We start from the raw sequence: 17,368 nt of genomic DNA, 5'->3' as shown, positions 1-17,368 counted from the left end.
TATACACATTTGTGGTGTATCTATATATACATCCATATATGTATATGTAAATGTATATGTATATATAAAATTATCTTTACACTCACAGATCACCTTAAGGTTCTGAGAAGTGCTTGACAAATACATTGTCTTATTGGCTCCTCACAACTCTGTGAGACAGGTGGTATGTTATCCCCATTTTATCAGAGAAGTAACTGAGGCTAATAGAAGTTAAACAGATCGGTCAGGATCACACAGCTAGTAGGTGTCTGAGGCAAAACTATTTCCTATGAGGTCTTCCAGCCTCCAGGTCTGGGGAAGAAGCATGTCCAAGGGGAGGAAAATAAGGATGATGAATGGAGATTGGCTCGACTCACCCAGATCGTTCTAGGTATGATAAGTTAAATTTGCTGAGAGATTTAGGCTTGATGAAAGGAAAAATAAACAAACCCCAAACCACTCTAACAACTAAGACCATCTGAAGGGGAACTGGCTTCCCTGGTAGGTACTGAGGTCCTCATAGTTCCCTATGGGGGTTCTACAGTCATCCCCCCTCAGGATCCTTAGCATCAGTAGCTCCCTAACCCTACCTGGGAAGTCTGAAGAGTTGTGCCCCATTGACATTGTAGATAACTTTCCTGACTTTCTTAAAGTCCCAAATAAAATCCCATTTTGTACAAGAAAAGTTTCCCAACCTCTCTTACTTCTAGTGCCTTCCCTCTGTTAATTATTTCCTATTTATTTTGTGTATAGCTTGTTTGTCTGTGTTTGTGTGTTATTGTGAGATCTTGGAGGGCAGGGACTGTCTTTTGCCCCTTTTTGTACCCGTAGCACCTGGTGCATAGTCGTGGTTTAATAAATGTTTATTTATTGATTACTCAGTGTCCCACAGTGTCACATAGTTATCACGTGTCTGCAGCTGGACTTATTAATTTTTTGGAAAGGGGAAAGGCAAGGCAATTGGGGTTAAGTGACTTGCTCAAGGTCACACAGCTAGTAAGTATCAAGTGTCTGTGACTGGATCCTCCTGACTCAAGGGCCCGTGCTCTGTTCACTCCAACACCTAACTGCCCCAAGGGAGGATTTAAACCCAAATTTTACTAACTCCAATTTGAGCAGCACATCCATCAGGACACAATACTTCTCTGTCTGTAGGCTGTAGGTTATGTGTCCTGGCCTGGCCAGCCTCTGCTACATTCACTCTCTCTCTGCCCCAACCATGGCTGGTTGTTGCTCAGTGACTTACTTGCTTATCTATCTTGAACCTGTGCTCCCAGGGGGCCTACCCCAATGACATCCTATTTATATAAGCTGGCAGTCATAGCCAAGGGACAGCAGAGATGGGTCACTTTCCCCTAGTCCTTGGCTGGGGATTTAATCTCTTGCTAATTTTAGTTGGGAGTCATTGACCTTTCTTGGTGCCTTTGTTTAAATAGCCAGAATAATTCCAATCACAGATGTAAACAGAATTGTCAGTATACTTTCACCTCTCTGATACTTGGGTCAGGGCCATTTCACCATGAAATGTGAATGTCCATAATGTCTATGGAAGACATTAAACTTCAGACTCTTATCTTTTTCCTCCCCCTTTCTACGGCTCTCTTCTTAATTTTAAAATCATATTCTCAGGGCCAAGGGATTCATTATCTAGAGCTTATTTAACATCACTGCACCGTAGGTCACAGAAAATCACACAATGAATCCAATTAAGTCGGAAACACAAAGGGGATTAGATTTGAAGATCCTGGAAGACCAGACATAGTTGGGTCCCAACCAGCTATGTGTAGCAATTCCCTTTGGTTATACATTGTTTTAACCAACCCCAACACTTTCCTGGTTTTTTAGTTGGAATAAGGTCCAGTGTAGTGGATTAAGAATTGAGATAATGTGGGTATCAGAAGGAGATATACAACAGACTTAAGAAAGGGGTTCCTAGTAATGGGTCAAGGTAATAGGCGAATGGTTGTCTGAGTTCATCCTGGTTGTTAAATGTCCAGGTTACGTCAAGATTTGTGGGAATGGATAACAACTGTAGAATTGTAGAGCTTAAAGAAAACTAGAAATAATCTAGTCCAATATGCTAACTTAATGGACTAAAACATTGAGATTCAAAGAGCTTTAGTGATTTATGAAGGGCCACACAACTAGCCCATGTCAGAACTCTGACCAGAACCCAGGTCTGTCTCCAGGTCATTACATTTTCTACTTTCCTGTTGAGTCTTGGCCTAAGGAGGCAACAAGAGGATACACCACAGTGACACAACCAGTTTGTTATCCCCAAATTTTTGAAAAGCTTGTCTTATGAAAAAGCATGTACAAAATATTAGTTCCCTGGTAAAATGGAAAATGGAGGCAGCCTGTTCTGCTTCAAAGGACTGGATATGCAGTCAAGAGAGCTGGGTCCAAATTTTGTCTCTGACACTCACTCTGTGTTGGTCCGTGGGGATGTCACTAGATCCCTCTAAACCTTAGTTTCCTCATTTATAAGACTGGGACAATAAAACTAGTAGAACTCACAGGCTTAAATGAGATCATGCATGTAAAGTAAGATATAAGCTCCTAGAGAGCAGGAATAGGGGTGTGTGTGTGTGTGTGTGTGTGTGTGTGTGTGTGTGTGTGTGTGTGATTCTCATATCTTAGCAAAGTGTCTGGCACATAGTAAATGCTTGATAAATGTTTCCTGAATTGTTGATTTTTTAAAATGTTATTTTTAAAAATTTTTAAGTACTGTATCAATGTTAGCCATAATTATTATTTTAATTGAAAACCAGGAGGTTAGATAGCTTACACATGGTCACACAGATAGTAACAGTCAAAGGCAGGATTTGAATTCAAAACCTTTGATTTCAGTTAATGCTCTCTGCATTTGTCCAGGGTCACAAAGTCAATCTATTGAACCGAGGTTATCGTAACTCTAGCGCTGTCTATCTACCATGCTATTCTCTCTTTTTATACTATATAGACAGACTAGACCCTTACCTTTGCTAAAGGTTTAAATAAGCATGATATCCCTTTTTAGAAAAAATCAACGAAAACTCTTTACATGGAAAATAGAATTGGTTGCTTAACCATTAACCTAGGTTCCTTATAGTCACAATTTTAAATTCTAGCAGAGCTGATGACTCCCTTTAGCCTTCCGTGGTAAATAAATTGCTCTCCAAACAGCTTACTGTCTGATAAGTTTTGTCAAAGACCTTCATTGGATTATGGAGACAGCAAGGGAGTTCCAGAAAAACATCTACGTCTGCTTCATTGACTACACTAGTCTTTGACTGTGCGGATCACAGCAGAATGTGACAAGTCCTCAAAGAGATGGGAGTACTGGATTACCTTATGTGTCTCCTGAGGAACCTGTGCACAGGCCAAGAGAATATGTCAGAACAGAATATGGAGTAACTAATCTGTTTAAGATTAGAAAAGGAGATGGCTGTATATTGTCACTTGTTTATTTAACTTGTATGCAGAGTATATCATGCAAAATGGCAGACTGGATGAATCAAAAACTGGAACTGAGGTTGAAGGGAAAATAGCAACAGTCTCAGATATGCAGATGATACCACTCTGATGGCAGAAAGTGAAGTGGAATTGAGAAGACTCTGGGTGAATGTGAAAGAGGAGAGTGTAAAAGCTGACTTGATGCTTAACATAAAAACCAAAGCAAAATTAAGATCTTGGCAACTGGTTCCATCACTTCCTGGAAACAGAGGGAGAAGAAATTGAATTGAAGTAGTGTCTGATTTTATATTCATGGGTTCAAAGATCCCTGCAGATGGTGGTTGCAACCATGAAATTAAAAGATGCTTACTCCTTGGAAGAAAAGCTATGGCAAATCTAGACAGTATTCTAAAAAGCAGAGACATCACCTTGCCAGCAAAGGTCCATATAGGCAAAGCTATGGTTTTTCCAGTGGCAATACATGGCTGTGAGAGTTGTACTATAGAGAAGGCTGAGCACCACAGAATCTACACTTTTGAATTGTGGTGCTGGAGAAGGTTTTTGAGTCTTGTGGACATCAAAAAGATCAAATCAGTCAATACTTAAATAAATCAATTCAGGATATACACTGGGTGGTCAAATACTGAAGCTAATGCTTCAATACTTTAATAATGAGAAGATGGGACTCATTTGAAAAGATTGTGATGTTAGGAAAGATTGATGGTAAAAGGAAAAGGGGCCAGTAGAGGATGAGATGGATAGATAGTGTCATGGAAATAATGAATATGAGCTTGGACAGACAGAGACAGTGGAGGATAGAAGGGACTGGGGTTACCAACAACAACATAGAGGAATCAGGACTAGCCTTGTGACTTCATTGGTATATGGAAGTTCCCAGTATGGAAATTCCCTCTATCAATGAAATTCAGCATCTCTGTAACTTTTGGTCTAAGAGAATTGCCTAGAGCACTCAGAGATGAAGGGATTTGCCCAATGTCACACAGCCAGTATGTGTCAGAGGTAGGGTCTGAACACAAATCTTCCTATCTGACCCTCTTTTCTCTGTGCCATGTTATCTCCCTAAGGTAAGTTGTTATGACTATAGCAGCAGTACGATAAAGATCCTAGGAGTTAATCATGAAATAATGGAAAAAAGGAAAAAGGACCAGAAAAGAATCTAGGACAATAGTTAGTCAATAAACATATATTAAGTGCCTACTATGTGCCAGATGCTATGCTAAATGCAGCGGATAGGAAGAAAGGCAAAAACCAGTTCCAGCTCTCCCAAGGAGCTCACAGTCTAATGGAAGAGACTGGTTTACTCTTATCTATATGTACATATATTCAATTATATCTCACTCTTCCTAAGTTAAAAATGGCTTGAATTACCTTGAATTAATGCACTTAAATGTAGATAATAGTCATACATAATTAAATCTATTTGGAGACAGATGATACATTCCCCAGGATATGGAAAAAGAGTTTCTTTTTGCTCTAATAGTGCAGAACAGTGATTTTCAACCTATAGCCCATATATATGTGTGTGTGTATGTATATATATATACATGTACATACACACATATATGTATATATAATCTTTTGTAGACCAAATAATGAAGGTGTTCAGTTCTCAGTGCCATGTTTTAAGAAGGACGCTGACTATCTTAGCATCCAGGAGACACCATAGAGAATGATGAGGGTCCTTGGAATTGTATTCTGAGGGTCAGTTGGACTTGGGAGTTGTCGCCCAATATCCATCGTTATTATTAGAGGGAAGTCTGTGCAGGTATGGGCTAGACTAGATAAAGAGTCCTTAACCTGGGGTCTATGTACTTAATTGAAAAATGTTGATTAATTGAAAAAATTAATTGAAAAAATTGTATTTCAATATATCTATCTCTTTTGTAAAGCTATATATTTTATTTTACACATGGAAGAGCATTAATTTTGGGAAGGGGTCTATCTATAGACTTCACTAGAGTGCTAAAATGGTTCAGGACACACAAAAAAACCCTTCAAGAACTCTTGGTTTAGATGAGTTCTGAAGTTTCTCCTCTGAGAGAATCTGTGATTTTCTTTCTCATGTATATGTATTATTCTTCTTCAAATGTATGCTGATGCTCTTTTTATCACTAAAATACAATTTCATTTAAAAGTGCTACTGAATTCATAGTAGCTTTTTATCACCACATATTTTTGTGTTTTCTCAATTGACAGATGTTAATGACAAGTATCGTGGAGGGAGGCAGGCTCTGTGAAATGTTTAGATGTTCAAAGAACTCTTTATATTAAAAAAAGCACTGCTGGCTTGGGAGAGAATGAATGGAACTGTACCTAGGACTGAGAGGCCAGGTTGGTCCTAGGGCTCTGAATTTAGAGGGGTCTAATGGGTACTTTCAGTCTTTCCTTCATGAGATTGTAAACAACTGAACTTAGCACATAGTTTACAAGTAAGATTGGTTGAAAAAGAAAATTACCAAATGATTAGGTAGTTAGAAGAAATCCCTCCTTGCCTTATCCTGAAATTGTACTCCTTCCCTTATGCCCTATGGAACAGCCTTGAGCTGGTGTCTAGAGATATCTTATTTCCCTTCTCTGGGTCAGTATTCCAACCCTCCTAATGAGACTTCAACACTGCTTGCCCCAGGCACAAAAATTCCTGGTTATGGCCCTTATTGACAGTACACAACCAAAACCAGTAAACAAATGCCCAAAGAATAAATATATATTTTTACATTCTTTCTATGAATTTCCTTGAAATTACCACCATTCCCCTCTGCTGACCCCATTCCCCCAGTTTATCATGCAATTAGAATTTAGAAAAATATCACATTCTGATCTTCAAAGGTCATGTGAAACTATTGTGAGTGCCTATATCAGGAAGTGTTCTTGGGATCCCTTTGAAGGTGTCAACATCTCATTTAATTAAACTTGGAGCCCTTGGGTTGATGACCTTAATTTTTCCTTCAAAATTAGTTTCATAAAAACGATTTCCTTAAAACTATATTAATCTAAAGGAAGGTCCTTATGACTGATATGCCCAGGACTGCCTTTCTGGTAGTCCCGTCTTTCCCTGGGGTTCTAGAATGAGGCGACCCACCCCCTGGGGGAGGATCAGATTGGAGGATTTACCTGCCAGTACAACTTGATGAGTTTGCTGACATACTGTTCACTTCCTCCTGACAGCCAGTACATGTAGTCAGCGATCATGGCACTCCTGAGGACCAAAAACAAAAAAAGAGAAACAAATTCACAAAACAAAGGAAAACCTCCCATACCTAGCACTGAAAACACTGCATTGAGTACAGCAATTATAAAAGGTAAATATTTGCATTACCATCAGATTAAATAAATTGTAAAGCCTTCTGCAACTCCTCAGTATCAGTGCCCTCCCTTGGTTAATTATTTCCCATATATCCTGAATATAGCTTGTTTTCTATTTGTTTGCATGTTTTCTCCCTCTTTCTACTATAAGCTCCCTGAGGACGGGAACAGTCTTGTGCATCCTCTGCACTCAGCACAATGTCTGGCACAAAGTAAGCACAATACATATTTATTGATTAATATCTATGTCTATATTCTGCTGACCTATAGGCCAAAAGCAGCAGTGTATTTTTCTCTTGACTAGTTTTTTTGAACTTCTTCTTATACAGCATACAAATATTTAGAAGCTGCAAGAGAAGGCTTTGCTTCAGTTGCTTCTTATTAAACTTTAGAGCATTTGGGGACTAAATTTCATTTTTATACACTCTGAAATGCCTTCGAAGTCATAACGGCATAGATGGCTAACTGTAACACAGGCTTTTAGGCATGTCTCTCTCTTTGCTGAAGTCAAAACTTGTTTGTTTTTGATTAAGCTAAACCTCCTTAGAAATTTCCAAGAAAAAAAATCTCACAAACCTCTTCCCCTGCCCCAACATCTTTGTCTCTAATTGAATCTGTTTTAGTATCCAAACTGCTTGTTACAACCATTGCATTCCTCGTATTAGACTGGGAGGGGGATTAAGAGGGCTGGGGGGAGGGCTTAACAGCTATCATGAAATGGATATTAATGTGCTGTTTGAATGCAATTTGGAAGAACGCTTTGCTTTTATGGTTGCCTCTCTGCTAGGCCTCTCTATTTCTTTTCTCTAGAGACTCCAAATCCAATTAAATGTGACTGGAAGTAATTCCAAATTGTCACGTTAGCCAATTAAACATATAATAATCCCGTGTACCTAATCACGAGCACCAAAAGTTTATTTATTGAAGTAGAGCTATCAATGTGTAGCCCTGGATGTTTTCCTTATCTTGGTCTGCAGAAATGTGTTGTTTCTTAACATTCTTGTAAATTGAATTTGAAAATTTCCCTCCCTAAATATAGGCATCTCAGATACAGCCTCATTACAGCTCAGCTGGGGATGGTGTGGTGTAGTAGCTAGGGTACTGAATTGGAATCAGGAAAATCTGGGTTCAGATTATGATTCTGAAAATAACTGGGAGACCATGGGAAGTCATTTATAACTCCTCCCTCTCAACCTCATTTTCCTCACTTTTGTAGGAATTGGAGAGTTTGAGAAGATTGCATTTAAGATTCCTTCCAGCTCTAATTGCAAATCTAAGATCTTAGGATCCCAGGTACTGAGTTGAAATCATTAGGAAGTATGGGTTGTTCTCACTTAGCATGGAGCAAAATTGAAAGACTTAAGAACACCAATGGAAAGAAAAATGATCATTTTAGAGATGGTCTTAGAATTAAGAGAATGAAACATTTACATGTTTTTCCCCTTCCTGTTGTTCCTTTGTTCTCAAAAAGGACCAATGCATCAGGAGGGTGATGTTTTGACTTTCAAGTGAACTGGGATTAAGTGAGGCTGAGCTGTGCAAAGTCATCAGCTTTACATTCTCCTCCAGAGTCATTAGAGTCCAGTGACAAGACAGAAATCAAGACAATAAGTGGTGACCCAGGATGCAGTAGGTTCAGTCAACTAGTTAGACTTGGGAATGAAGCTTTACATTTAAAATTCAAAATAAACTCTTGCAGGGGAGAATAGGGGTAGTTAAGATGTACTGGGGACTGTACATGTGAAGGGATAGAGTGAATCCCACAGGTAATAGAAGAAAGGTAAGTCCATTTCAGAGTTAGGAGAGTCTCAAAATCACTTGGAAGAATTCTACCAAAAGGGCAGAAAGATTGGGCATCATTAAAATCCCTGACTAATTTTCTTTCTTTTTTTTTTAATGTTTATTTATTTAATTTTAGTTTTCAGCATTCATTTCCACAAAATTTTGAGTTCCCAATTTTCTCCCCATCTTTCCCCTTTCCCCACCCCATAATGCCTTGCTTTCTGATTACCCCTTCCACCAACCAACCATCACTTCTATCACACCCCTCCCTTCCCTTATCCCCATCTTTTCTCTTTTCTTATAGGGAAAGATAGATTTCTATACCCTATTATCTGTATTTATTTCCCAGTTTTCTGCAAAAACAATTCTCAACATTCATTTCTAATACTTTGAATTCCAACTTCTCTCCCTTCCTCCCTCCTTACCCATTCCCACTGAAAAGGTAAGTAATTCAATATAGGCTATATATGTATAGTTTTGTAAAAGACTTCCATAATAGTCATGTTGTGCAAGACTAACTATATTTCCTTCCATCCTATCCTGCCTCCCATTTATTCTATTCTCTCTTTTGACCTTGTCCCTCCCCAAAAGTGTTTACTTCCAATTACTCTCATCTCCCATTTACCCTCCCTTCTATCATCCCTTCATCCCACTTGTCCCCTTCTCCCCTACTTTCCTGTAGTATAAGATAGATTTTCATACCAAATTGAGTGAGCATATTCCCTCCTTAAGCCAAATGTGAAGAGAGTAAGCTTCCTTTTTCCCTCTCACCTCCTCCCTTTAAAAAGCTTTTTCTTGCCTCTTTTATGAGTGATAATTTGCCCCATTCCATTTCTCCCTTCCTCCTTGCAATATATTCCCCTCTTACCCCTTAATTTTATTTTTTTTAGATATCATCCCTTCTTATTCAACTCACCTCGTGCTCTCTGTCTATGTGTGTGTGTGTGTGTGTGTGTGTGTGTGTGTGTATGTGAACTACCCAAATACTGAGAAAAGTCTCAAGAGTTACAAATATTATCTTTCCATGAAGGATTGTAAACAGTTCAACTTTAGAAATTCCTTTATGATTTCTATTTCCTATTTACCTTTTCACCTTTCTCTTGATTCTTGTGTTTGAAAGTCAAATTTTCTATTCAGTTCTGGTCTTTTCATCATGAATGCTTGAAAGTCCTCTATATCACTGAATGACCATATTTTCCCCCTGAAGTATTATACTCCTTTTTTCTGGGTAGGTGATTCTTGGTTTTAATCCCAGTTCCTTTGACTTCTGGAATATCCTATTCCAAGTCCTTTGATCCCTTAATATAGAAGCTGCCAGATCCTGTGTTATCCTGTTTATATTTCCACAATACTCAAATTGTTTCTTTTTAGCTACTTGAAATATTTTCTCCTTGACCTGGGAACTCTGAAATTTGGCTACAATATTCCCAGGAGTTTCTCTTTTTGGTCTCTTTCAGGAGGTGATCTGTGGATTCTTTCAACATTTATTTTGCCCTCTGGTTCTAGAATATCAGGGCAGTTTTCCTTGATAATTTCGTGAAAGATGATATCTAGGCTCTTTTTTAATCATGGCTTTCAGGAAGTCCCATAATTTTTAAATTGTCTGTCCTGGATCTATTTTCCAGGTCAGTTGTTTTTCCAATGAGATATTTCACATTATCTTCCATTTTTTCATTCTTTTGGTTTTGTTTTGTAATTTCTTGGTTTCTCATGAAGTCATTAGCTTCTATCTGCTCCATTCTAGTTTTTAAAAGACTATTTTCTTCAGTGAGCTTTTGAACCTCCTTTTCCATTTGGTTAATTCTGCTTTTTAAAGCATTCTTCTCCTCATTGGCATTTTGGACCTCTTTTGCCAATTGAGTTAGCCTATTCTTAAAGGTGTTATTTTCTTCAGCATGTTTTTGGGTCTCCTTTAGCAAGCTGTTGATTCGCTTTTCATGATTTTCTTGCATGGCTCTCATTTCTCTTCCCAATTTTTCCTCTACCTCTCTTACTTGATTTTCAAAAACCTTCTTGAGCTCCTCCATGGTCTGAGACCATTGCATATTTATTTTGGAGGCCTGTGATGGTAAGCATTGTTCTTCCTCATCTTATAGGATGGAAGAAAATACCTGTTCACCAATAAAGTAACCTTCTATAGTCTTATTTTTTCCCCTTTCTCAGACATTTTCCCAGCCAAGTTACTTGACTTTTGAGTCCTTTGTCAAGAGTGGGGTATACTCCAGGGACCTGTAAGTTCTTCCAAGATGGCTCAATCAAGGGAGAGAAGTTTACTCCTCTCCTGGCCTGTGCTCTGGTCTGGGAGTTACCAAAGCTTTTCTTCCTGCATCTGAAAGAAGAATTCCCTTTCCAGAGCCTCCACCAGCTCCACCATTCCAGCCAGCACTATTCCTCATCCCCTGACTGTCACTCAGCACTGAGACCCAGATCAGCGGCTCAATTCCCCAAGGGCTTTAGGCCAAGGTCTCCAAAAATGGATACTGCTGCTGCTGCCACCACCACAGCTGGGACTGGGGCTAGGTGAGGACCCTGCTCCCTTCTCACCTAGGAGAAAAAGACTTTTTCACTGACCTTTTAAGTATCTTTGGCGTTTGTGGGTAGAGGGATCTGAGAAATGGCTGCTACTGAGGATTCCGCCCCAGAGGCCTGTTCTGGTCCTGTCCCTGCTGTGCCCCGAGGCCAAGGCTGGGCTTGGCTTCACGGGCTGTGCTCCTCTCCATGCTCCATGCAATAGACATTTCCTATTGGCCTTCTAGGCTACCTTGGACTGGAAATCTCTTTCACTCTGTTGTTTTGTGGCTTTTGCTGCTCTGGAATTTGTTTCGTCATTTTTTACAGGTATTTATGGGCTGTGTGGGAAGAGCTAGCGTATGTGCATCTTTCTACTCAGCCATCTTTGCTCCACCCCCTGACTAATTTTCCAAATGCAATCCAACCTGCTATCTTTCCCCTAGGTGATGTAGTAGATGGATATCCTGACTTAGAGTCAGGAACACCTGTGTTCCAACCCTACCTCAGACACTTACTAGCTCTACGTCTGGTCAAATACCTTTATCTCTCAGCTTCAGTTTCCTCATCTGTAAAATGAGGAAAGTAATAGTATTTACCTCACAGGGCTGTCATGAGAATCAAATGAGGTATTGTACATAAAGTGTTGTAAAAACCTTAAACCACTATATGAATATTAGCTACGGTTATCAATTCAATAAACATTTCACTAGCTCAACAAACTGTAATACACAAAAGTAATGGGACATTATGATGGGGAATATGAGAATTCAAAGAAGGATGAGAAGACTGGTACGAACTGATGAAAGGCTTGGTAAACAGAATCAGGAGAACTGCATACATAGTTATTACCACAACATTCATGGAAAAACCAACAAAATTAAGTTAGAGCTGCTTAATTATAATAATTGAGTTTGACCCTAGAGAAGAGGTGAGACTATGTATTTCTCCTTTTATATTAGAAAGGTCAGGCTGTCAAATGTTGTCAGTATATTTGCTTCTTTGACTATTGTTTTAATTTGAAATTTCTGGTACGAGATTCCATAGAAAGACTTTTCAAATAGTTTGGTGGGGAGGCATGTGTGGAGTAATATATCCAGTTATAAATATGATATATAGCAAAAGACATCAATAAAACTATCAAAAAGGGAAAAGATATTAGATTTCCCCAACCTTTTTTCTAGGATAATCACTTAATCAAATTATGAGCTTAAGGGATTCATGTGTAGGCTGAAAATTTCTTGTTAAAGAATAGTATCTCATAAATTTACAGATTGTTCTTGTGTCCACCATCTTGTCAATGCAGCTGCTGTCATTTGGAAGTCTGGGTCTCATTTACTCTTTTGTTCAACAAACCATCCCTAATGAAGATGCCAGGTATCAGGTTAAATAAATAAATCATTAGGCTGAGGGCAGAACAAGGATTCTTGGCACAATTTATTAATTTGCTGATTGTTGTCAGACATTAGTAGGATGCCAGAATTTAAACATTCCAACCAAAGACAATTTCATTTCTCAGTTATATGTGTTCCTAGGTCAGCCCATGTAAGAACATTGTGGTTCATGGTTGCAATATTACTGGACAAGAAGTAGAGAGACTAGCAAATTCAGGTGGTTGGAAAAGTACAAGAAAACAAAATAACCAAAAGAACTAATAGGAAGAATTATGAAGATGGAAGATGAGAGAAAGTAATTTGAAGCTAATGAGACAATAAGTCAAAATGGTTGGCTTTTAGGGATTAATGCTACAGTAGAAGTAAAAATGTTATTATTTTGCATGCATGTTGTATTTATTACTTGTATGCATTTCATGCCTCCAAGTAGAATGTAAGCTAGTTGAGAGTGGAGAATGTTTGTCATTTTAAAAATATTCAGTGCCTTGCATATAGTAGGTACTTAGCAAAATTAATTTTAATTTTTAAAAATTCCTAATTTTAGTTTAGAAAGCAATTACATTGTTGATTTCTCATTCTCCTTCATTCCTATCCAATCAATCAGTTGAGGAATCTTATCCACCTTCACATCTCTTAGATCCCACCCATCCTCTCTACTCACAGAGTTACCATCTTAATTCAAGTCCTCATCACCTCTTGGCTTAGATGAATCCAACACCCTCATCGTTAACCTTCCTGACTCAAGTCTCTCCCTCTCCAGCCCATCCCACACACCATTGCCAATATGCCTTTCCTTATGCACAGATCTGACCTTGTCATTCCTTACTCAATCAGCACCAGTGGCTCCCTGTTGCCTTGAGGATAGAATACAAAGTTCTTTTTTCAGCTCCCAACCTCTCTTGCTGACATCTTTGGACACTGCTCCCCATCCCACAAGCTGCCATAGTCACATCAACCTATTTTCTTTTCCTTACAAGCAGCACTCCCACTTGCCTTTGCAATGGCTAGGTCCCATGCCTGAGATACTCCCCTCTACCCTATAGAGTGCCTTTCTTCAAGACTCAGCTTAATTACCTCTGATTAAGCTTTTTGATCTCCCAATTGCTATTGCTCTTTCTCTCAAAGCTCCCTTGTATTTAGTGACTAATATATGTATAACATAATAATTAATACATAAAATAGAGTAATATATATGAGAAACACTAGTATACAATATATATTCTATAATACTAATATGTGGTTAATACTAATTACTTACTTGCTCCATATTTATGCTGTATTCATTTTATATGTGGTTATTTTTTTTCCATTAGAATGTAAGCATCTAGTAAGAGGAGATGGTTTCATTCTTTGTTTTTCTATTTCTGGCATCTAGCACATAGTAGGTGCTTAATAAATGCTTGCCGATTGGTTGACTGATTGAATGTATTTACCACTTCACTCATGTTGGAGCTAAACACACATCTTCTAGTAACCCTTAAGAACTTAGGTATTACTAAGAGTGTCTTTCATGTACTTTGTTTTCATTAGATGCTCAAAATAAGCTCCTTGAGGACAGGCATTGCTCACTCTTGAGCATAGGTGCCTGGCACAGAACAGGTACTTGACAAGTGTAAGTTGATTGGTTAATTGAGTAATATGGCAATTATCACTATTTTGACTTTAGAGATGAGGAAACTGAGGCTCCCTGGAGCTTGCTTTATGTCACACAGTTAGTAGGTGGTGGAGTTTGGGTTCAACCCAATTTCTCAATTCCTTGTTAAAATTTGTTAAGTCCAGGGTGCTTCCCATGAGTGTTTACTGACTGACTGAGTTATAGCCCTGGTGATTTCTCCTTTCAGGGGGAGGGAGGATGCCACTTCTGCCAGACATTTTGCTTTTCCTGATTTTGCCTCCTGGTTCCTTTTCACTCCCTGGTCCTTTGCTTTGCCACAGCAAATCCCTTGTTTGATTAGTTGATAAGGGATGACAGGAAGAGATGAGAAGAGCCCAGCAAAATCACCATCCCATGTGAAATTGACAAGATCAAAGGCTGGGGTTGCCTATCAGCTGAAATCCCAAGAGTCCTACAAACATGGCCCCGATTCGCTAATTAATGCATCTAGTAGCCCTGGCCCTCCTCTTTCACTCCCTTCCTTATCTGTCCCGGGGGTCCACTAGACAATATTCTAAGTGCCTGCTGATGTCCAACCTTTCTTCAAAATGTCTTTTCATATCGACATTATCCACTTCAGTGAAAGCTTCTGAGGGGAGGGAGGAGCCTCACAAACCCTATTTGTATTACTTATCCGTAAGAGGATCCAGCTCAGCACTCTATCTGCTCAGGACGTGCAATCTGATGCTAATGCTGATGCTGAGAGGGCCTGAGAAGTCATTGTTTTGATGTGCAGTGTATATAAAACTAATTTTGAATTATTTTAACATGACACCTTCTGACAATCTTTTTAAAATAGGTTTTTATTGATGCTGATCTTTTTATTTTAACATCACTATCACATTTTTTGAGTGAATCCTTATCTCCCCCCCCGAACTCTTTTTTGCAACAAAGATGTGTAGTAATTGAAACAAGCAAAGTGTCAAGTATCTTCAAAGAGTGATGGTTCCTATGCAGTCATTTTAATACAGGGTTGATGCTCCTTTTATGCTTACCATACAAGATTGGTGCGTAAGATGCATTTTGTTTTTCCAAGTATGTTAGGACAGCATGATACCATAGAAAGAATACTAGCTCTGCTGTCAAAAGAGCTGGATTCAAATTCTGACTTTGATGGTAATATAGCAACAGAAAGGAGAGTGATGAGTTTTCCCATCAGGTAGGGGCTACAGCCATGAATGGGATGAAGGCATGCAGACCACACTCCTGCATGCTAACAAGGTCATTATGATAGTCAGGGCAAGATGACAGAGTTAGCAGCTTTCTGAGAACTATAGAGAGCTTGATCCTTCTCCTGAGTATATCTTAGTGTCTGGTAGAGCCACAGTTCGGTGGGATTTGATTAGAGATGACTTCTTCTTGCTGAACAGAACTTTATGGCAATAGCAGCACGAACTTGGCTCGGGACTCCAAGGACCAGGATTTAAATCTCCAAGATTAGACTTATTATATGGACATCCACAGCTTGGGGTGCTGGGCCATGAGTTACACTCTCTGGACCTCTATTTCTTTCTCTGTAAAATGAGATTGAACCGGATGACTCCAAATGTATAAGCTCATGGTCTATTAAACACAAATGCTCACAGTACTGTATTCAAAAAGATATTTAATAGAATCTCTTTATAACATGGGTTTAATTTATCGTAGGTCAAATCTATCCCTGGAACATAAGAGCTGCATGCAGTCAAAATCTCATCATTCACATGATGTCAGCCCCTAAGGTGGGTTATCTCCTATATTAATATGATGAAAGGATTCCAGTGAGCTCAAATACATGCTATTATTTTAAAAAGCTTACATATTGTTAAATAACCATGCAATTGTAAGATTATATGTAATGGACAGATTATCCATCTGATTGCCAAATGTGTGCTCTCTCTCTCTCTCTCTGTCTCTCTTTGTCTGTCTGTCTGTTTCTTTCCAATCTGGCCACATGGTGGGGTAAAGCCATAAGATATATGGAGACAAAAGGGAACCGTCACCGAGTTGGAGCTGCCGGACCTGAAGGGCCAGAGGGGACTTTGGGAAGTCTTTCAGTTCATCACCGTGCCTTTAGGCACAATCCCACTTAAATCTTTCAGATGTGACAGATAACAGTCTCTTTCTTTCAGAGACCTCCAGAGAAGGGTTTTTCTCTGTTTCTCACCTATCCTTGGATTCTTTGGTCCTAAATTCCTCCTTCTGTATTTCCTTTTGTTTCTTCTTTCCCTATTGATAGAGAGCTGCTAGTCCTCAACCACTGTCTAGTAATTCTTTGTTTCCTTGAAGTCAGACATTAATTTCTTCATTTCCAGGTTAATTAAATGACCCCTTGCTCCTTTGAACTCTCTTCACAGGATCTCTTTTTTCAATACTGAAGTATCTTCATGGCTCCTAAGTAGTGGAGTCCAGAACAGGGTTAAAACTTTTCTAGGCTCAGTTTCTGATATATAGTGTTCTCATTTATGCAACTGGTGTTCACATTACATAGCTCCATTCCTTTTAGCTTATGGACTGTTACAGCCTCTAAATAAAACTGACAGACATTTATTCCACTTAAAATCTGCGAAGACTTTTGTATACACTACCTCATTTGACTCTTACAGCATGTGATATTTTATACCGATATTTTTATCTATAGATATAGATAAAATATAGATACTTTTATCTCCATTTAAAAGAGGAGGAAACTGAAGCTCAGAGAAATTGACTGACATGTCCATGTTCACACAGCTAGCAAAAGTCAGACAAGATTTGAACTCAGATCTCTCTGGTTTTAAGACCATTCCTCTCAAACTAGGTCTGCCATTCTCCTGCAGAGCTATCTGTTTCCCATGCTGGATACATCACACACACAAACTCATATCTTCCTAGTTTTAATTGACTTATGATTTGTTGGAAAAGTAATTGCTTTTTGGAAATAAATATGGGCCTGCTATTCTCAGGCAGATATAAACATGAAAGATTGTAGCCTGTGTAACCGGAATGGAGATAAGAACTGAATTATCAAATTCACAGAAGCTTAAACACAAAATAACACATAGGGAAAGAGCAGAGATGATCTCCTGTTGGGGCGTATATGTTACAGCAGGTCCTGAATAAACACTTTCCTGGTGCTTCTGTGTCAGAGAGAACATAAAGCTAGTTGAAGAGGACTGAACAGTGTTCATCTTAGATCATGGATTCAGGATTTTTTTCCAGCAAGGAGGAAGATGTATGTGTGTGTTGGGGGGAGAGGGTACAAAGCTTGCCTTCAAAGGTAGTGAGCTCCGTATCACTGGTGGTATTTAAGCAAGTCTTGATGACCCCTTTG

The 17,368-nt window shown here is 38.9% G+C and overlaps 1 protein-coding gene across 4 annotated transcripts in view; it reads right to left on the bottom strand.

Annotated features, from left to right (window-relative positions):
* Window positions 1–17,368, bottom strand: part of SPATA16 (spermatogenesis associated 16) — a 319,130-nt gene that overhangs the window by 109,881 nt on the left and 191,881 nt on the right. For all 4 annotated transcript variants that reach the window (XR_011969102.1, XM_072618454.1, XM_072618456.1 and 1 more), the window contains exon 5: window positions 6,547–6,631. Coding sequence is in view for 3 of the 4 variants with exons in the window: in XM_072618454.1 (XP_072474555.1) it covers window positions 6,547–6,631 (85 nt within the window). In the remaining variant the exon portion in view is untranslated. The remainder of the gene's footprint in view (window positions 1–6,546; window positions 6,632–17,368) is intronic.

This window comes from Notamacropus eugenii, chromosome 6 (assembly GCF_028372415.1).
Source record: "Notamacropus eugenii isolate mMacEug1 chromosome 6, mMacEug1.pri_v2, whole genome shotgun sequence".
Classification (NCBI taxonomy): Eukaryota; Metazoa; Chordata; class Mammalia; order Diprotodontia; family Macropodidae; genus Notamacropus; species Notamacropus eugenii.
Note: the sequence above shows the minus strand (reverse complement) of the source record. Positions and strands in the feature narration are given on the sequence as shown.